The 22,089-nt window shown below is 40.0% G+C and overlaps 1 protein-coding gene and 1 non-coding gene across 2 annotated transcripts in view; one reads left to right on the top strand and one right to left on the bottom strand.

Moving 5' to 3' along the window:
* SLC7A2 (solute carrier family 7 member 2) overlaps positions 1–22,089 on the bottom strand; it is a 70,120-nt gene that overhangs the window by 8,490 nt on the left and 39,541 nt on the right. The window contains exons 2-7 of the mRNA XM_049772348.1: positions 15,792–16,180; positions 15,210–15,365; positions 9,230–9,395; positions 6,791–6,924; positions 5,389–5,611; positions 3,392–3,531 (exon numbers count right to left, since the gene is read on the bottom strand). Coding sequence (XP_049628305.1) covers positions 3,392–3,531; positions 5,389–5,611; positions 6,791–6,924; positions 9,230–9,395; positions 15,210–15,365; positions 15,792–16,167 — 1,195 coding nt within the window. The 5' untranslated portion in view covers positions 16,168–16,180. The remainder of the gene's footprint in view (positions 1–3,391; positions 3,532–5,388; positions 5,612–6,790; positions 6,925–9,229; positions 9,396–15,209; positions 15,366–15,791; positions 16,181–22,089) is intronic.
* On the top strand, positions 22–154 carry LOC126007881 (small nucleolar RNA SNORA51). Its single transcript, XR_007495357.1, has one exon. It is a non-coding gene; the product is annotated as a small nucleolar RNA SNORA51 (small nucleolar RNA).

Genomic DNA, 22,089 nt, shown 5'->3' with positions numbered 1-22,089 from the left:
AATAAATAAAAGATAAGATAAGGCCTCCCAAATCTTACCACAGGCTGTGTTCTTTACACTGGCTGTATAGAAAGAGGAGGTACAGTAAAGGCACCCCATATACACCTCAACACAGGCCCCTTGCCGGGTATGTATTGTGAATTGGGGGACAAAAAAAAAAAAAGTGTGATGCTATTCAGCTCAAATAAACTGCTAATAAAACTTCAAAAGCCCTCATCTATTTCAAGTACAAAATACATATGCTCTAATCACATAAAAAGAACATTGGCCTAACAAAGAACAAAAATATCACAGGTCAGGAGACTTTGATGCTTCAAGAAGAAAAAGAGTGCTGGAAAATACTGACTCCCTTTTCATTTTCATTCATTTTGGTTTTTAGACCATATCCATTGTGATTATGGTGTCCTCCTGGGCTGTCCTCAAGAATCACTCCTAGCAGGGCTTAGGGGGAACCAACTGTGGTTCCAGGAATCAAACCATAATCAGCAGCGTGCAAAGCAAACACCTTATCCACTGTGCTATCGCTACAGGACCCGACTTTCTTAATTAAAAGAAAATCAAGGGGCCGGAGAGATAGCACAGCGGTGTTTGCCTTGCAAGCAGCCGATCCAGGACCTAAGGTGGCTGGTTTGAATCCCGGTGTCCCACATGGTTCCCCCACCCCACCCCACCCCCACCCCCGTGCCTGCCAGGAGCTATTTCTCAGCAGACAGCCAGGAATAATCACTGAGCATAGCTGGGTGTGGCCCAAAAACAAAAACAAAAAAGAAAATCAAACAGAAAATTTTTCTTTGTAGATGGTACACTATCACCTTAATGTCCATCTGAATGCTAACCTCACTTAAAATAACTTAAAAATTAATTGTTCATTAAAACAAAATAACTAATGTGTGCTTCCCATAAAACCTAAATTTTACTCATTAAATCTATATAATCTAAGACTGATTTGGTTTGTGAGCTCAATCTCAAAGAGAAGCCCACCTCCCAAATCCTTAGCACAGTAGAATTAAAATAGGTTTTGGTAAATAATTATCTTGTATTTAGTCATATTTCTCTCCTGAAATGTAAAATAAAAATGTTATCTTAATCTTGCTATATATAGCAGTATCTCATAATAAGTATAAAATGTCTCATGCATCTCTACATATTTTAGTAAGCTTTCTGTATCTATGATCTTAATTTTCTTCAATCTAATAATTCCTTGAGACAGGAGACAGGTCTGAACCTACTGAGGTTCAGTAACATCAGTATTTGGTACCAGGGATGTGACTTGATATATCACACCTGGGATCCTGGCAATGGGGCACGGGATGCAAAAATCTTAACAATAGTGTTTTTTAAAAAGATTTCATTCCTTACTTTTTTTTGTTTTGTTTTGGGGATCACATCTGGTGATACTTAGGGGTTATACTCCTGGCTCTGTGCTCAAAAATTACTGCTGGCAGCCTTGGGGGACCACACAGGTTGCTGGGGATTGAATCTGGGTCAGCCACATGAAAGGTAAACACCCCCCCCCTACTGTGCTATTGCTCTGACACCCCCCCCCCACATGCCTTACTTTGAAAGCTCTCCTTGTTTTACAAGATTCACAGATAAAAAGGCAAAACAGGACAATCAATTGCCAACCTCTGATAAAAGTTAAAAAAACAAGCCAAGTATGGGAGCATAAATAACAAAAAGAATCTTTTAGAGAACTAGAAAAATATTCTACTTTTACATATCTTCCTTTAGTTATTAATTTCAAATTCCTTTAAAGAAAAATATAACAATTTTAAAATTAGAAATCAAAGTGAATTATTGCACAAAACTTTATTAAGAATGACTCAATGGGGGCCGGAGATATAGCACGAAGGTAAGGCGTTTGCCTCTCATGCAGAAGGTCAGTGGTTCGAATCCCGGCGTCCCATATGGTCCCCTGAGCCTGCCAGGAGCGATTTCTGAGAGTAGAGCCAGGAGTAACCCCTGAGCACTGCCAGGTGTGACCCAAAAACCAAAAAAAAAAAAGAATGACTCAATGAAGTAAATAAAATTCACATTCCTTCTACCAAGACTGATAAATTATCTTTGATGTGACAGTATGCTGTTTAGTAAATAAAATAAAAGCAAAAAAGTATTTTATATGTAAACTATGAGTTGATGATAAGAACCAAACCAGGCAAAACTCAGGGCTTTGTCCTGCCTTTGCACTCAGGAATTACTTCTGTCTGTGCTCAACGGACCTGATGGGATGCCACAGATCACACCCACGTCAGCCATGTGCAAGGAAAGTGCCCTATCCATTGTACTACTTATCACTCTGGCCCCAACATCTGGAGGCTTTAAACATGACTCAACTATCAAATTATTTAAAGGAAAACTAGAGTCCCAGTGGGACTTCTGAGGATTTAGGAGTCAGCTGTCTTGGAAAAATATCATGGCCCAGAAGTACAGTTCTCTGCCATTCTGAAGGCAGTGATTATAATGGCTAAATATAAATTATTTTTAATATTTCTTAGGACTTAAATAAGAATAGGTAAATGTTAACTTTTCAAAACTCCTGTGGTGCTTAAATCAACTTAAATCCTAAACATGAAAGAAAAGAATAAACCATTATTACCACTTTTTCTTATAATGAACCATTATTTTGAATTTATAATTAAGCAATTATCCTTTAATTAAAATTTTGTATCAATAATATAATTTATGAGCCAGTCCATCCATTTGAAAAGCAATTATTGCCTGCTATTGAGTGAAGACTAATTAAGACCCTTTCAAAATTTACTAGAAGCCCCAAAAGTTGAAATAATGCAATATTAAAAAATACCAAAGACATTTCAGAATGAATTTCAACAGACCACCACCACTGTTTAATATGTATGTATATATAATCCCGAATTTAACAGTGATTTAGTTCATAACTTACATGCATGGCAAGCAGACCCTCTGTGTAAGTCCATGCATGCGCATAAAGCTTTTAAGTCCACTGTCGAGAAAGCCTGCACGTCGTGCTTACCAGAAATGAACCCTGCAGTCAACGTGGCAGCTACTGGTGACTGCCTCTTACTCACTCTGGCAAGAAATCTAAACAGTAAACCATCCCGGGCCATGGCAAACAGAATTCGGGGTAAAGGAAACATAGAGCCCAGAAGACTAGAACAGAAAAATTCATAATCCACATGTGAGTTATTACAGGTATTATTCTCAAAATATATAATGTAAAAGTCAAGAACGGACACAACAAGTGCAAAACCTGTGCCAAAACTTTTTGTTTTCAAACAAATCCAACATTAACCAAAAATTTATTGAACCACAGTCAAGAGAAAACAAATGACCTAATGACATATTTTCCCAATTTCCTTAATTCTGAATAAGTGATTTCCCCTTTCCTTAACATAAGTCAGCTCTCTCTCACCTGCCACTGCACCCGATGATAAAGTAGCAATGATTGGTGTCTTCGTTTTGGAATTGATTTGAGCTAGAGATTTGAAAAGCAACCCATCTTCCGCCATAGCATAGATTACACGAGGCATTGGGAAAATGGATCCAAGAAGACTGAATAAAAAGCAAACACATGCAGTATAGCAAACACATCCATGCAAAATTATACCCCAGAACTGAATTATACAAAGGTCAGCATCACAGCTGTCAGCCACATCACCTTAGAAATACCCTAAACTGGGGTTATTCATTGATATTTAACCAATTGCTGATTCTTTTGTTGCAAAAAGTATTTGCCCAATAAAATTAAAATTAAGTCATTTGTGCATGCCCATAATTATTAATCAATTAAAACTAAGAATTAAGACTTTATTTTGACAAAAAAATATACATTACATCTTAGTAGCAGTAACTCAGAACAAAATCTAAACTTATACATTTCAATTAGAGATCAGGCAATTTTACTTCATGTACAACCATTTACTCAACAATTACACATCTTATATTTAGCTGTCATTTTTATTCTCATGTAGTCTGATCTTTGAACAAATTAATAATAATTCCCAAAACAAAGATTAAAAAAAAAAAAAAACCCTAACAATAAACCAAACAAACCAAAATTTGAACTATAAACTGGATATAAAAAGTCATAATTAAAATCTAAGGGGCCGGAGAGATAGTATGGAGGTAAGGCGTTTGCCTTTCATGCAGGAGGTCATCGGTTCAAATCCCGGCGCCCCATATGGTCCCCTGTGCCTGCCAGGAGCAATTTCTGAGCCTGGAGCCAGGAATAACCCGAGCACTGCTGGGTGTGACCCAAAAATAAAATAAAAAAAAAAAAAAAAAAAAAAAAAACACCACCAAAAAAAAAAAAAATCTAAGTAAAAGTAGGCCCTAAGAAAACTGTCTTTGGATGCTGGGCAAGCCGTTCAGTGGTAAAGCATAATGCTTTATATGTTTTAGGTCTGGACTTCATAGCTCATTCCACAAAAGGTAAAATCTAAAACAAAACAATTTTTGCTTCAGGTATTTTGAATTACTTGTGTTTTTCCTGGCTATTACATTCCAAAAATGGCTAAGTTATGATATTTTTTCAGTAAAATAAGTACTTTTTTTTTTTTAATTGATCTTTGGGGCTGGAGTGATAGCACAGCAGTAAGGCGTTTGCCTTGCATGTGGCCAACACAGGATGGAACTCGGTTTGAATCCCAGCATCCTATATGGCAGGGGTGGCGAACAGGATTTTTACCCTCACTCAAAATGGCAAAATGCAATATGTGTTTAATATATTATTGTTAAAATTACATGCTTTTGTGTGAGTGTTTGTCTGTTTTGGCAGGTGTGGCTGACTCTCACAGTTTAAAATTTTGGCTCGACACCCCTGCTATATGGTCTCCTAAGCTGCCAGGAGCGACTTCTGAACGCAGAGTCAGGAATCTTGAAGTTTCAAAATGCACACATACATACATATCTGACAGATGAATGTAGTATGCATATGGGTATACAACGCCATCTGTGGAAGTTAGACCATATTTATCTTGAAAAACTGACCCTTCATTAAAAAGAAGAATGCTTTAACACTTCATATTTTGTTTTTTGTTTTGGGAGACACACCCGGTGATGCTCAGGGATTACTCCTGGCTATACGCTCAGAAATCGCTCCTGGCTTGGGGGACCATATGGGATGCCAAGAATTGAACCCAGGTCCGTCCTGGGTCTGCTGCATACAAAGCAAATGTCTTATTGCTGGGTTATCACTCTGGCCCCAACACTTCATATTTTTTAGAGAGCATGTCTAAGCAAACTTTTCAAAGAACGATTAAGAGAAAAAAATACATGATTCTTTGAATAATGTTCCTATCATGTACCTCAATTTCCAAATACATACAAACAATCCCTCAGAATTCTTTAGGCAGTATTACCTTTTGCAGTACCACAAATTAGCCCTTGCCCAGAGATGATAGAATGTACCTTGTGGAGAGAGCACAGAGAGATCCTGCTGCAACAACATACTTGGCGGGACCCCATCTAACATATTCGAAGGCTACAGGAAGGGGGCTTTTTTCATCAAGGAGGTAGTACGGCATCATGAGTGTTAAGGCAGCAGATACCCCAAAATAGGCCAAAAAGCAAACAAGCAGAGAAGTTACAATTCCAATAGGAATAGCTTTCTGAGGATTTCGAACTTCTTCACCTAAGAAAATATCAAAAGAAGATTTGTACATTGAATAAAACATTAACTTAATGCATACGATGTTTTTTCTTCTCCACAGTCATTCTACTTGCTTTTGTCCCTTCTTGTCTCTTTAGTTGAACCATGTATTCTACAAAAGAGCTAAATTAAATATAGAAGCTCACTCCTCTCTCTTTTCTTTTTTTTTTTTTGCTGTGCTATAATAAAAATCATATATCAAATAGAAAAACTGCAATACTTCAGCATTGTTAAATATCTAGTAATTTTCATTGACTTGAAAAATGATTCAGCCACAGAAATTAAGTGTGTAGGTAACTGTGTTGACTTTTTTTCCCCCCCAGGGCTAGTTGATTCAGCAAGTGAGTTGTTACACACTCCTTAGCGGATTCCGACTTCCATGGCCACCATCCTGCTGACTTTTAAATCTGAAGTAACTTACTCAACCCATCTCCATTTATATATTAAACCATAGTTGTTGTTGTTGTTGTTTTTTGTGGTTTTTGGGTCACACCCGGCAGTGCTCAGGGGTTATTCCTGGCTCCAGGCTCAGAAATTGCTCCTGGCAGGCACGGGGGACCATATGGGGCACCGGGATTTGAACTGATGACCTACTGCATGAAGGGCAAACGCCTTACCTCCATGCTATCTCTCCGGCCCCTAAACCATACTTTTAACTTAAAAAAAAAAAGTATATTGTATGCTTATACTATAGATTCTATTGTATATGAAGCACCAAAGTCAAGATCATTCAAATATGTAAGAACCCAGAAAAAAGTGTTTATTGTTCTCTAGGATAAATAGAAGAAAACCAATCACCACAATTTACTCTGCCTTACAAAAGAGACAGTTTAAGAGCATGATTATTGGTTGTCTCTGTGATAGCACTCCCAAGTAGACACTGAAGGATGACTCACATTTACAAAGTAATTTGAAAGCTCCTGGGAAAATCTGCTTATATATTGTATCTTGGGTAGCTTCCGCAGCAATTGAGAATTAAATACTAATCTCCCAATTTTCCCAGTTTTAAAATCTCATTAGCTCTATTGTTATATATAGCAAGTGTAACAGCCCTTATAACCCAAGTCCCACTTTCTATTCTTGACCCTCTGCTGCCACCCATGGGTACTTACATCACACAAAGAAACACTTTCTCCTGCAAAACACCAAGACTGCTCTTACCAGTTGTTGCAATGCAGTCAAATCCAACAAAGGCATAAAAGCAGGTTGCAGCCCCAGCCAACGTTCCTGCAAAACCATAAGGCATAAAACCACCAACTCCATAGATACTGGTTCCATTTTCACTTGGTGGCTCTCTAAGAAAGGGAACACATTTGAGAAAAGTCACTTTCATCAACCACTTTTTCTAAAAGTCCCTCAAAGACTGTTGCTTCATCAGCCTTTTGAAGCAAATGTACACAAAGCTAAAATTTCCTATCTTGTCCTAAAGAATTAGGAATTAGGGTAGTATCCCCTTGCCAGTCACCTTACAGCCACGAACACCCAATAAGATGCTGCAGGAGAATGTAAGCAGAAGGCTCAGACCCACTCTGCCAGGAATTCCTTTTGAAAGCAGAGACCAGTTATGGACTATGATATGAAATAAAGACAAGGAACTTCTATCATGCATGAGCCAACTGCACATGTTAAAAATCTATGAGGAAGACTTACAAAGGTGGAAGAGGGGCTGGAGAGATAGCACAGAAGTAGGGCGTCTGCCTTGCATACAACCGAACCAGGACAGAAAATGGCTAGTATCCCGGCATCCCATATAGTCCCCGGAGCCTGACAGGAGTGATTCCTGAATGCAGAGCAAGGAGTAGTAACCTAGATCACTGCCAGTTGTGACCCTCAAAGCAAAACAAAAACAAAAAAATAAAATAAAAATTTTTTTGGATCAGAGAGATAGTACAGCCCAGGTTGGCTCCCTGAAATCCTAATGATTCCGTGAGCCCCACCAGGAGTGATTCCTGAGCTGCATAGTCAGGAGTAACTCCTGAGCATAGCTGCGTCTAGCGTAAAACACCCTCTCCCCAAAATCTGCTTAAAATACAAAAGTGTTTAAAGTTTTAAATTGCCCTCTGCACTCCGATATTCATCACATCACTATTTACAAGAGCCAGAATCTGAAAACAACCCAGATGAGTGGCTAAAGAAACTGTGGTACGTCTACACAATGAAATACTATGAAGCTGTCAGGAAAAATAAAGTCATGAAATTTGCTTTTCTATGGATGGGCATGAAGATTATTATGCTAAGTGAAATGAGTCAGAGGAAGAGAGATAGACATAGAATAGTATCACTCATTTGTAGAATATAAGAAAAATAAGATAGTATGGTAATAACATTCAGCGACAACAGAAATAAACGTTTGGAGGACCAGTCCATGGTAGGAAGCTTGCCACAAAGAGCTATGAGTGCAGTTAAGAGTAGAGAAGTGGGACCCTTTGTGTGTGTGTGTGTGTGTGTGTGTGTGTGTGTGTGTGTGTGTGTGTGTGTGTGTGTGTGTGTGTGAGTGTGTGGGGGGGGGAGAGAGAGGGCGAGAGAAGCAAAATGCCTGCTTCAGAGATAGGTAGAAATGGGAAAGAACTAGGGGACACTGTTGGTGGGGAAAGGTACACTCATGAAGGGTGGTGTACATTCTATGACTGAAAGGCAACTATAAACAATTCTGTAACCATAGTACTTAAAGGAAAAAAAATTAATCAAGTTGTAAAAACAAACTTATGTCACAAAATTTATCATAACATCTAGAAAGACTTTTTGAATATTCTCCTAAGAGTAAGATTATTAGTACATTCAGAGATTGTGCTTTCTCTTCATCTGCTTTGTAAATTCACAAGCACCATCAGCTGCCATAAAAGCAAAACATTGTGTGCTCTATGTGTTTTAATGAAATGTATATGTATATATACACACTATGGTGTATGAGTTTAATTTCTAAAAGAAAAAATTTAAAAATGTATATAGTACATAAATCCTAGAATGACACCATCTACATATTAATAATTTAATTTTTGAGACTATTCAATTTAAAGTATAACGCCTGAACAATTCTGCTTACGCAAAATTCTTCCCTACCTCTCTCAAAAAATAAAAACCAAAACCTAATACAAACAAAAACCTGCTGGGTCCGGGCGGTGGCGCTAGAGGTAAGGTGCCTGCCTTGCCTGCACTAGCCTTGGACGGACTGGACCGCGGTTCGATCCCCCGGTGTCCCATATGGTCCCCCAAGCCAGGAGGAACTTCTGAGCGCATAGCCAGGAGTAACCCCTGTGTGTCACCGGGTGTGGCCCAAAAACCAAAAAAAAAAAAAAACCTGCTAAGGAAATGACTTCAAGGTTGAAAGACTATAAGGTAGAATAGTCCCCAAAGGGAGAACTCTACAATGCAGGACTCCGATACACTCATTGTTATTTAGGGATGGAAGCCTTGGCGATGGAGAACATTCTTCTGATGGCTTTACTCTTCCCTTCTCTCCCCAAAGCCTGGAGCTGGGTTAAAATAGAAAAATCTCAGAGGCACAACATTGAACTAAAAGAAAATTTAAGAAAAAAAAAAAAAAACAGGCAAAAATTTAAAAGCAAGTTTGTGGGCAGGGGAAGGGGGCAAATACCTTACCTGGCGCTTGCTGATTTATTTTTGAGAAACTCCTCACTAATCTTCCAGTTGGCCACATTTCCTTTCACAAAGCCAGCAACCATAACGAAGAGGAGGACCAGAATATTAATAGCTGTAAAAATTTTATTCACCCACGCAGACTCTTTGACTCCAAAAGACAAAAGACCTATGGGAAAAAAGAATGTTTTCTAATTTTCTTTTTGTTGTGTTTTTGGGCTACACCCAGTAATGCTCAAGGTTCTGGCTCTAAATTCAAGAATTACTCCTGGTGGTACTTGGTACTATTTGGGATGCTGGGGATTGATCCCAGGTCAGCCCTGTATGGCAAGCTCCCTGCCCATATCACCTTGCCTATATTTGCTAACTTTGAATTAAGCTTTAAGAAAGGGAGTGTTTCCAGGGCAAATTACTGGCTTCAGGATTTGATTTCATGCACATTCATCGGTTTCACTCCCATTTATGACTTCCAAATGGGGACTTCCTTACTCAGTCACTGAGCTGTGAAGCATTGTCTACTGAAAACAACCCACTAGAGGGTGGACTGAGTTCACAGCCAGAAGACAACATGCGCTACAAAGGAATAAACTGATCTAGTAACTTTAGCTACTACTGTCAGTGGGTATGAAGAGGTTATGTAATTTGACTTTAATGGCACTTTTCTAAAAAGTCATTTCATGATCAATGAATGCCAAATGTGGAAAGTTAAAAAATTCATTTGTACATTTACCAAACATAAATCAACTCTCATGCCCAAATGTTATCTTATCAAACCACTTCTTTTTAATATCTTTATTTTACATTAAGATTATGTAGAAGAGGGCCCGGAGAGATAGCACAGCGCTGTTTGCCTTGCAATTCGCCGATCCAGGATCTAAGGTCGTTGGTTCAAATCCCGGTGTCCCATATGGTCCCCCGTGCCTGCCAGGAGCTATTTCTGGGTAGACAGCCAGGAGTAACCCCTGAGCACCTCTGGGTGTAACCCAAAAACCAAAAACAAAAAAAAAAAAAAAAAAAAGATTATGTAGAAGTGGGGCTAGAGGTAAGGTATCTGCATTACAAGCGCTAGCCAAGGAAGGACCACGGTTAGATCCCCAGGCGTCCCATATGGTCCCCCAAAGCCAGGGGCGATTTCTGAGCTCTTAGCCAGGAGTAAACCCCTGAGCATCAAACAGTGTGCCCCCCTCAAAAAAAAATGCTCAGTTGTTTAGCAAACAATTTGAAGATAAATAGGCAAGAAATGAAGATTATCTGTGGTCGTTCCTATATTTACTTACTCACACACCCCAATATCAGCAAATATATCATCTTAATTTTTAACAAATGCTCTTGCACTATCCTTATCTATCCAGTGGTCCTCAAACTACAGCCCATAAGCCACATATTATATTTGTTCCCCGTTTTGTTTCTTCACTTCAAAATAATATATATATATATTGTTTGTTTGTTTGTTTGTTTGTTTTTGGGCCACATCCGGTTACGATCAGGGTGGTTACTGGCTATGCACTCAGAAATCGCTTCTGGCTTTCGGACCATATGGGACACCGGGGAATCAAACTGTGGTCCGTCCTAGGTCAGCCATGTGCAAGGCACGAGCCCTACCACTGCACTACCTCTCTGGCCCCAGATATAGACAATCTTTTACAAATATCTTGTTCTAATTCTTTTTTTGTTTTTGTTTTGGGGCCACACCTGGCAGCGCTCAGGGGTTACTCCTGGCAGGCTCAGGGGACCATATGGGATGTCAGGGATTGAACCCGGGTCCGTCCCAGGTCAGCAGCATGCAAGGCAAACACCTTACCGCTGTTCTATTGCTCCAGCCCCCATGTTCTAATTCTTTATAATTATTTCCTGTAAGATAGTATCAAGGATATGTGCATTATATAAGGCTTTTGGCTTATCCTGTCAAAACAGATTACTGAGAGTGCATTCCAATTTAATTGCCCTCTTCTTCAATAGGCTATTTTTGTTCATGCTAATTTTTAAGATTAATAAACTAATGCTATTCTATCATACTGAGCTTGTTTTCCCCCTATTTTAATTCAACTTATTTTCTACTTTATTTCTTCCTTTTTATTTTTTTTTGGTTTTGGGGCCACACTCAGTGACATTCAGGGGTGTTACTCCTGGCTATGTGTTCAGAAATCGCTCCTGGCTTGGGGGACCATATGAGATGCTGGGGATCGAGCCCAGGTCCATCCTGGATCAGCTATGTGCAAGGCAAACACCCTATCGCTGTGCTATCGCTGTGGCCCCTATTTTCTTTAATTAAATTTTAATTACGTTGCCCCCAAATGGTGCCTAGGGGGTTGGGGGCCACTCACAGTGATACCTGACCAACCAAGTCAGTGGTTTACTGCCAGGGACCAAGGATGGGGTGTTAAGAGTTACAAATCATCAGGGCCAGCTCAATGATGCAAAGAGGCATTCAAGGCCACACCAGATGTAAGACTATGTAGTGCCAGGGATCAAACTTGGGTCAGTACATGCTGGCATCTGCCCAAAACACTATATTAACTTCTAACCCCTGTCATTTTACTATTACGTTGGGGTTTTTTTGTTTTGTTTTGTTTGTTTTATTTTTTGCTTTTTGGGGCCACACCTGGTGACACTTAGGGGTTACTCCTGGCTATGTGCTCAGAAATCACTCCTAGCTTGGGGGACTATAAGGGACATTGGGGGATTGTACCACGGTCTGCCCTAGGTTAGTGCATGCAAGGCAAACGCCCTACCACTTGCATCACAGCTCCGGCTGTGATTAAAACTATTAGTTTTAATGTTGATTATATAGAGGAAGGGTGTCAGAACGTAAATTTTTCTTTTCAGTTTCGACTTTTGGAAAGGCTTACTTTTTTTTGGGGGGGGGGGGGTTTGGGCCATACTCAACAGCGCTCAGGGGTTAACTCCTGGCTCTATGCTCAGAAATCGCTCCTGGCAGGCTCGGAGGACCATATAGGATGCCAGGATTCGAACCACCATTCTTCTGCATGCAAGGCAAACGCCTTGCCTCGATGCTATCTCTCCAGCCCCTTGAAAGGCTTTGAAAAGGCTTCTTAAACTTCAAACATTCACCTTTGATTTCTTCTGAAACTAATATTTATCACTTTTTCATTTTTAATCAATCTGATACAAATTAAAGGCCGACACAGTATATGACTATTGCAAATAGAAATAAGAAAAATTGAATTTTGTTCCTCTAATCCCAGAAATGTGCAATAAAATAGTTATTAATGATAAAAGTAAAACAGGCTGGGAACCACTAATATTCACCTTGGAAAATAATAAATCAATTGTTGTGTTTTATAAATGCTGTTCAGATGGGGCCTGCGTGGTGGTGCTACAGGTAAGGTGTCTGCCTTGCCAATGCTAGCCTAGGAAGGACAGCGGTTCGATCCCCCGGCGTCCCATGTGGTCCCCCAAGCCAGGAGCGACTTCTGAGCGCATAGTCAGCAGTAACCCAAGCAACACCGGGTGTGGCACAAAAACAGACAGACAGACAGACAGACAGACAGACAGACAGACAGACAGACAGAGGCTGTTCAGGGATTGGTCAGAGAACCCAGAGAACTCAAAAGATTGGGACTGTGTAACTGGTAAGTTCAGTCATTGGCAGTTTGTCCTCCACAACCAGCACTTCTGGGCCTAAGAAATACTACTACTTCCTGGGCCCAGCCTCTGATCTGACTACACAGCCAGGCCAAATATCACCAGCAGAGACTCCCAGGTCTCCTGAGGTATGTTTGTTAGCAAACAGAACATTTTGAGCCTGGAGAGATATTACAGCAAGGAGGACTTTTCTTGTGAGTGGCCAAGACAGGTTTTATTCCCAGGATCCCATATGTTTCTGAGCACTGACTGCCACAGGACACCACTGGTGAGACCCCCAAAACAATAACAAAAATTTACATTTTGTTCATTTCTCTAACCAGAGAGAACCTACAGAGAACATATGATTAATGGCTGTTTTATACACTTAAAGCTTTTTTTTTTTTTAACATATAATTTAAAGTGAACATCTGATTAAAGAGATGTATTTCTTTCACAGCTTTCGAATTACAGGAGTAAAAGCTAAAGTGGGACAGAAAAATAAGGGGTAGATCATCCAGGGTATATCAGGTAGATGTAGGAATAAACAACAATCAATTCTCCTTATGGAAACCTTGACAAATTAAGTAGATTGAGATGTGGCTCAGGGGTAGAGTATATGTAAGGCCCTAAGTTCGATTCCGGGCACTGCACCCCACAACTCCTCCCACTTTCCACCCCTCAAAAGGAAGCAGGAACACAAGTAAAGATGCTAATCAAAACACAAGATGTTGAATTATTAAAACAAATAAGAGAGCAGCAGGGATTATCTCTGCCTGCAAAATTGAACTGCTTGTCATGTAATGGTCACTGTATACCCCACAGGAAGCTCACAAGGCATCAAAACTGGTATCTTCATTTTAAGGATAAGCAAACTGGGTCATGGAAAAACTGGGTACATTTCTTACTATTCCAAAAAGAGTGGCAGAATAGAACTGTAAGGTCTGGTTCCTCTGACTCTAATGACTATATCTTTCTAAACTAAGATGCTAAAATAAATTATAAAAACAGAAAATAAATAGTACCAACATGCTTTACATAATCCCTAATTAACAATGACAACTGGCTTAAATATGCTTCTTTTTCAACAACATGCTTGCATTATAAAGATGATTGATGGCTTAATTAAAAAGACAGAATTTGGGGCCAGAGCGATAGCAAGTCGACTGCCTTGCACACTGCTGACCCAGGACGGACTTGGGTCCGATCCCCGGCATTCCATATGGTCCCCCAAGCTAGGAGCAATTCCTGAGCACATAGTCAGGAGTAACCCCTGAGCATCACCAGGTGTGAGGCCCCCCCTCAAAAAAAAATAAATTTGTGAATAAATATTCACAAATATTCTCAGTTGTATCTAACAAAATAATAGAACGCAAAATCTTTTTTTTGTTTGGGGGCAACACTGGCAGTGCTCAGGGCTGATTCATGGCTCTATGATCCCTGGGAATTATGCCTGGCAGGATCATTTGGGGTGCTAAAGATCAAACTCAGGAGAATGCAAAATCTTGGGCTGAAGATACAGTTTAGTGGTAGAACACATACCTTCCATATGAGAAGTCCCAAGTTCGATCCTCAGCAACTAATACATGAGCCCCCCCCATCCTTTATTGAAACTTCATTTGCCATTCAGGCATACCTCTAACTATTATTATAAAAGAGTGTGCCTACTTTGGTGAAGGTAAAGTAATTTTATACACCAAAAACATAAATGTTGGGGCCAGAGTGATAGCATAGCGGTAGGGTGTTTGCCTTGCATGCAGATGATCCGGGTTGGACCCGGGTTCAACCCCCAGCATCCCATATGGTCTGCTAAGAGTGGTTTTTGAGCGCAGTGCCAGGACCAGCCCGTATACTACCAAGTGTGGCCCCAAAACAAACAACCCCCCAAATGTTAATGCTTTTGGAAATATTGCCTAAACTGAAATAAAAATGGTTAATTCAAAGGAAAAACTGTGCCACTTGTCAAGTTGTTATTTATTCGAATGATTCTACCATTCCACAAAATTTATCTTAATTTCTAAAATATACCTATCACATAAAATAAAGTGATTACAGCCAGCAACAGAAGGTCCATGCCTAGATTCGAACACAACCTAAATTTTTTTTTTGTGGTGTTTGGTTTTTTGGGTCACACCCAGCAGTGCTCAGAGGTTACTCTTGGCTCTATGCTCAGAAATTGCCCCTGGCAGGCTCGGGGGACCATATGGGATGCCAGGATTTGAACCACTGTCCTTCTGCACGCAAGGCAAATGCCCTACCTCAATGCCATCTCTCCGGGCCCTCACAACCTAGATTTATAAATATGTTGCCAAGTACTGGGAAAGCAGTTCCAAATTAATTGATAACCTATTTCCCTCAAACAGTGGCTTATCACAAGGTACCTCAGAATTGGTCTTACCTGCTAGCAGAAGTATCAAGCACACAGCAAAAAAGTCGGGGTACTCTGCAAGGCCAGGATAATTCATTTTGAAGTATGTCCCAAAAAAGTGGCCAATCCGTTTGTTAAGAAGTTCATCAAAGGTGCCACTCCATGCTCTTGCAACACTTGATGTACCTTCCCCAAACAGAATATGCAGAGGATTAACATCACATCCTTTGCTACCCTCTTCTAGGATCACATGGACTAGAACTTTTAATCACATCTAGAATCATCTTAATAATTATATCATTATAAGAGCAAATAAATACCCCACCCCATAAATAATTAGCCATTATTTGTATTAAACAACATTAAGTAAACAGACATGCGTGCACTCACAGAGCTTTCAAACCCATTAAGAGAAATATTCCAAGATGCAGCAAAATCTCTAGGTTTTACAATTAAGTTATTTAACAGATGAAAAAAATGTGGCATGTGAGATACCATATTAGTTTCTAACAAAGGCAGTTACAAAGGAGACCCTAAGGGTCTCTGACTCGGGAGCGCCTCTGTCTCTGACTCCTGCCATTCCACATGTGGAGAGTGATCTCCGGAACATACCTATTACGTAAGACAGAATAAGATTCCAGCCAGTGATGAAAGCCCACAGCTCGCCCACGGTAACGTAAGTGTACAAGTATGCTGAGCCTGTCTTGGGAACTCGGGCCCCAAATTCAGCATAGCAAAGGCCAGCCATCACAGAAGCCAGGGCAGCAATGAGGAAGGAGACAACAATGCTGGGACCAGAATTCCCTTTGGCAACTTCGCCTGCTAGGACGTAAACCCCGGCACCGAGGGTGCTACCAACACCCAGGGCGATGAGGTCCATGGTGGTTAGGCATCTGCATAATTTGGTGTCTTCGAGACTGTCCAACGTGACGATTTTTCTTCGGATGAGACAGCGGGCAAAAGTCAGTGCAGCACGGCAGGGAATCATTCTGGATGTGTAGCTGAAGAAGAGAAGGGAGGAAGTGAGAAGCTGACCTGGAATCATCATTTATCCAACCATGAGCCCAAATTCCCAACATAGCTATGGTGCCTGTATCTATCTGATAAGGATGTACAGCCCAGAGCAATATGAAGAGAAATTTAAGTCAATGTGTTTCTTTGGAGTTCATTCAGACTTGTTCTTTTATAAGGGAGGAAGGATAACAAATAGTTTTGGGGGGAACAAAGAACAGAAGTTTTGGATGATACACAGGATGATTCTGATTATTACAATAGTGATTTTTTAATTTTTATTGCTGCACATTTTTGATATGCTGATAAGATATCCTAAGAGATAGTTCATTTGTTTTTGCTACAAGCAAAGGGTGAGTTGCTTCATCATTTCTACTATCTCTCTCCTTCAAGCATTCATTCAATTCATGTTTCTAGGCCCGATTATTCCAAGTCAGAGGCTGTGCTAGTAACATACGATGTACAGTACATAAAGTTGGTATCTGGTCTTCTAAGACTTGCAGTCCTCTGCTGTCTAAAAGTTGGTTAGCATTAGGTGTTCTACACATTTCTCAAGTGTGTGCATGACTCTGCTTTCATCTCATTCTGTTTCACTGTAATGTGAAGCTACTTGAGCTTTTTTGCTTTTTAATTAAGAAAATTTTATTGGGGGTCAGAGCGACAGCACAGCCAGTAGGGCTTCCCTCCCATAAAGCCTACCCTGGCACCCCATATGGTCCCCTGAGCCTGCCCGGAATAATTCCAAGCAGAACCAGAAGCCCTGAGTGCTGCCAGATATGGTCCCAAAACAAACAAAATAAATTAAAAAATTAAATGTTATTGATTCACCATGGATTATAAAGTTATTATAACAGTTTTAGACATACAGTGTTCGAACATCAATCTCTTCACCAGTGACCAATTCCATCTCCATTTATCTCTTACCCCTCTCCACCTGCCTTATGGTAGGTACTGTTTATTTTTCCTTTCCCCTTCTCTTTTTTAGGCACTGTGGCTTATAAATCTGTTCTTTTTGGTGCCTAGTCCTGGTATTTGAACTCTAAAAAAGATGCTTGGGTTTTTCTAATTAAAACTAACATGTTTATATTTATTTGTGCTACATAAACTCAATCCATATCAAGTTTAACTTATTCTTTAAATTTCTAGTTTATCAACTAATCAGTATGACTCAATGATAGTAGAAATTGGTTGCTGAAAGGAGGTAAAGTGATATTATGATACCCTTTAGTAATGCATTGCACAACCACAGGGCCCAAAAGTTAAAAAGAAAAATAAAAAATACCTGCAATATGGGCTCGGAGAGATAGCACAGCGGCGTTTGCCTTGCAAGCAGCCGATCCAGGACCAAAGGTGGTTGGTTCGAATCCCGGTGTCCCATATGGTCCCCTGTGCCTGCCAGGAGCTATTTCTGAGCAGATAGCCAGGAGTAACCCCTGAGCAACACCGGGTGTGGCCCAAAAACCAAAAACCAAAAAAAAAAAAAAAATACCTGCAATAGAGGCAGGCTAGGAGGTGAAAGGGAAAGTGTAGACACTGGAGGACGAACACTAGTGAAAGAATAACTGGTGCTCAAACATGGTACAACTGAAATTCACTTATGAACAATTTTTGTAAGTTTGTACCACACAGTGATTCGAAAAATTTAAAAAATTATAAAATCGGGGCCAGAGAGATAGCACAGCAATAGGGCATCTGCCTTGCAAGCAGCCTATCCAGTATGAACGATGGTTTGAATCCCGGCGTCCCATAAGGTCCCCTGTGTCTGCCAGGAGTGATTTCTGAGCATAAAGCCACGATTAAGTCCTGAGAGCTGCTGGGTGTGACCCCCCCCCCAAAAAAAACCATGTGTGTAAGTATGTATATACATATATATATATACACATACACACACACACATATATAAAATATCAGAAAGTTAAAAGTTGATTTTATATAATGACCAATTAAGGTTTGGTGAATGTTTTAGGCCAGGGGTCTCAAACTCGCGGCCCGTGGGCCTTTTGCAGCCCTCCGTACAACATTTTGTGGCCCGTGGCCGGCCTTGAAATATCGTAGTATTTGAGATTATTCGCTTACTGAATAATCGCAATAAAATTGCATTAGTAAGAAAAAAATCGCATTAAACATTCGCATACCCCAAGCAGAACTGCAAATGTTTAATGCGATTTTTTTTCCTTACTAATGCGATTTTTTTTTGTTTTGTTTTTGGACCACACCCGGCAGTGCTCAGGGGTTACTCCTGGCTAACTGCTCAGAAATAGATCCTGGCAGGCACAGGGGACCATATGGGACACCGGGATTCGAACCAACCACCTTAGGTTCTGGGTCGGCTGCTTGCAAGGCAAACGCCGCTGTGCTATCTCTCTGGCCCCACTAATGCGATTTTTTATTGCGAATATTCGGTAAGCAAAATCCCTATTGCGGCCCTGCCTCACCCCGACTTTGCCTCCTGCGGCCCCCAGGTAAATTGAGTTTGAGACCCCTGTTTTAGGCAATTTACTGAATGCTGAACTCCCATGACATTTTCCATATTTGTAACCACATAGAGATGGACAAAGATCAGGAATCAAGGACCACTGACAATTTTGAAATGTTCAGCAACTGGAGCTGGAGATAGTACAGTGAATAGGGCACTTGCCTTATACACAGCCAAACATGGTTCGATCCCCAGCATCCCATATGGTTTCCTAAGCACTACCAGGAGTAATTCCTGAGTTCAGAACCAGGAAAAAACCCTGAGAATTGGCGGGGTGTGGCCCTCCCCAAAAGAACCACCAATAAAATGTTCAGTAACAAATCCACTGCATTTTAGCAGTGATTTAGGGTCATATGAAAATGGGTACCACTTTAGGACATAATTTATATACAAAGAAAGCTTATCTGGCTACTATTAAATAAAATAAGGCATCCTCTTCATAAAGTACTGGATTAGAGCAAATGTTATGACTCAAAGACACACATTCAATAACTTATATGGACTTTAAGAGGAGGGGAAGGAGGGAGGGAGGGAGGGAGGAAGAGAAGGAAGGAAGGAAGGAAGGAAGGAAGGAAGGAAGGAAGGAAGGAAGGAAGGAAGGAAGGAAGGAAGGAAGGAAGGAAGGAAGGAAGGAAGGAAGGAAGGAAGGAAGGAAGGAAGGAAGGAAGGAAGGAAGGGAGTAAGATATTTTGGAGGTAAAGGATCATGGGTGACCTTTTCCAGGACTTATTTTTAATCCTTCTTTACTTAAAATTATAAACATAAAATTGCCAAATTAAACAAACAGTATAAAACAAAAAAGAACAAGCTAGTAAGCTAGTACATTTTCTTTGAAAGTTATTAGAAGTACCACAAACTAAATATGGCAGTAATAACCATCTTGTATATAAAAGTAAATCTAATTCATTCTAGATTCTATAGGAAGGAGAACTATATAGACAAATGTATAGTTTTATTCAGATAAAATGATTGCTGCTGTCTCTTCCTTTATTTAGTTTTTCTCTGTTGCCCTGAGGAATAAGATGAGGCTGTGGCCAAGCACCTGTTTGTTTTTGAGTAACGTCAGAAATGGTTCTGAGAACTGACACGTTACATAATGTCCTTTGCAAATACCTCAACTACATACACACACCTGACAAATACTGATTGCAACAGTTATAATATAAAAACCAATTTGGGGGAAATAGAAATTAGAGAAAAGTTATGTAAAATAGAAACGTCAATTTAATGCATCATGTTAACCAAGCATTAAGCCCTGGCAGGTGTTTAGCTTAAAAAAGAAGAATCTCATTAAAATGTTTTTGTGAAAAAAATATATAGAACTACAGTGGTGATGGGGGCGATCAAGGGGAAATAATATTTGCACCTAAAATGAGTAATATAATTTAACATTCACATTCTTAAAGTTTCATTCAAAGAAAAATCATTAAGGGGCCGGGCGGTGGCGCTGGAGGTAAGGTGCCTGCCTTGCCTGTGCTAGCCTAGGACGGACAGCGGTTCGATCCCCCGGCGTCCCATATGGTCCCCCAAGAAGCCAGGAGCAACTTCTGAGCGCATAGCCAGGAGTAACCCCTGAGCGTCACAGGGTGTGGCCCAAAAACCAAAAAAAAAAAAGAAAAATCGTTAAAAGATTTTTTGCTTATGTGACATGACCTGAAGACCTCATTCTCCTTTCTACAAGGCTCTTACATTGCTGAGAAAAAAAACCTACTCATAATATTCTTTGACTTGGGTATCCATTCCCTTGGGCCTACTGCCCCACAAACAAATAGTTCCAGAAGAATACATAGAGGGATCTTAAAGGTTGGCTCGATTGTTCAAGATTTTGTTTTTCCAAGAGCAGATAACGAACCCATACCATGCCTACAATTAGATTTTGCTATTGTGACCAATGACCGATTTTAATATGAAAGAGACATAGATACAGCCAAGGACAATGATCTTGGTTTGGGGGCAAGGCAATGCAAGACTTAACCTTTTTACCTTGCCTAGTCTTAGACTATAGAAGCTGTAATCAGGGGCTGAAGAAATAGTACAGTGGGTAGGGAGCTTGCCTTCTATGAAGGCAACCAGAGCTCTATTCCCAGCATCCCAAATGATCCCCTGAGCACATTAAGCATGATTCCTAAGTACAGAGCCAGGGCTAACCCCTGAGCATTGCTGGGGAGGGGAAGGAAGAGGAGAAGGGGAGAATGAAGGAGGAGGAAAAAAAAGAAGGGAGAGAAGTAAGAAAGAAAAAGGATCAGTAGCAATAGCTCATTCCCAGAAGGTCCCAGATTATTCTGATGAACCCTGGAACAGATTTTTGATTTATTTATTTATATATACATGTGTATGTATGTATATATATATAGATATATATATATAATTATCTTACTAATTGCTAAGACACTGGCAACTTTATCAGAAATGAAAAATGGGTACATATTACTTGAGCTTTGAAAATATAGTTAAGCCTCTGGAAAGGGAGATCTGGAGGCATCTGTGACTCTGCATTTCAAGAATCCAAAGGTACAATTGGATGTTCTTAAGCCCCCACCACCCATTTGAACTGCAGTTTTTTCTGGACTCCTTCTTTGGGCTGAATTAAATATCACCACTAACTTTCCTCTGCCACCTAGAATTACCTCCTTCCTCAATCCGGGCTATAAACCCACCAGTAGTGAATTTGAGGTCAAGAAATAAACCAAGTCTTAATACTTTAAGAAACCACCATGGAGCAGATGTCCTTTGGGGTAAGCACAGAAATCTTCAAAATCTGTGAATCACAGTTAAATGTCCTGGATTTTTCACTTTGGATCAAGAGTTTGATGCAGAACTTAGTGGCAAAGAAAGGAATCTTTTCTCTCACCCTAAGTCAAGGCTGAAATTTCAAACTACATTCTGTGTATCAGTACCACAGACCTGACCAATCTTAAAGGAGAAAGTAGCTGAAGCAGATTGGTGTGGGAGATGGGAGTAAAGGAGGTGCATATGGTGGGTTAGCATGGTCTAATAAATCCTCAAAAATGACAGATATTTTAAGTGACAAAAGATATAACTTACTAAAAGGGGGCATAATACATTGGAATGTCTTTTTTTTTTTTTTACAAACTTTTCAAAAGTAAATCTCAAAAAATTAAAACAAGCAACAAAAAAAATCAAGCATATAGAACTAAAAAAATAGACAAAATATTAACAATTCCAATTTGGGTAACAAGTTTTGCAATCAAACCTAAAATATTACTTTTTCTGGGAAACAACAATATTTTTCGTGTATATTTCATGGTAATTGTCCAAACCTCCTCTTTTCTCCAAATTAAAACCTCATCTTCTTCCACCATGTTCCCCAGATAGGGGAATGCAAATGTAGAAATGATCTAAAAGATAGTAACTGGAGACACTACTGTAACCAGAGTTCTATTCTCTCCCCTTCACAGCAAA

This window comes from Suncus etruscus, chromosome 4 (assembly GCF_024139225.1).
Source record: "Suncus etruscus isolate mSunEtr1 chromosome 4, mSunEtr1.pri.cur, whole genome shotgun sequence".
NCBI lineage: Eukaryota > Metazoa > Chordata > Mammalia > Eulipotyphla > Soricidae > Suncus > Suncus etruscus.
This window is presented reverse-complemented; position numbering and strand designations above follow the sequence as displayed.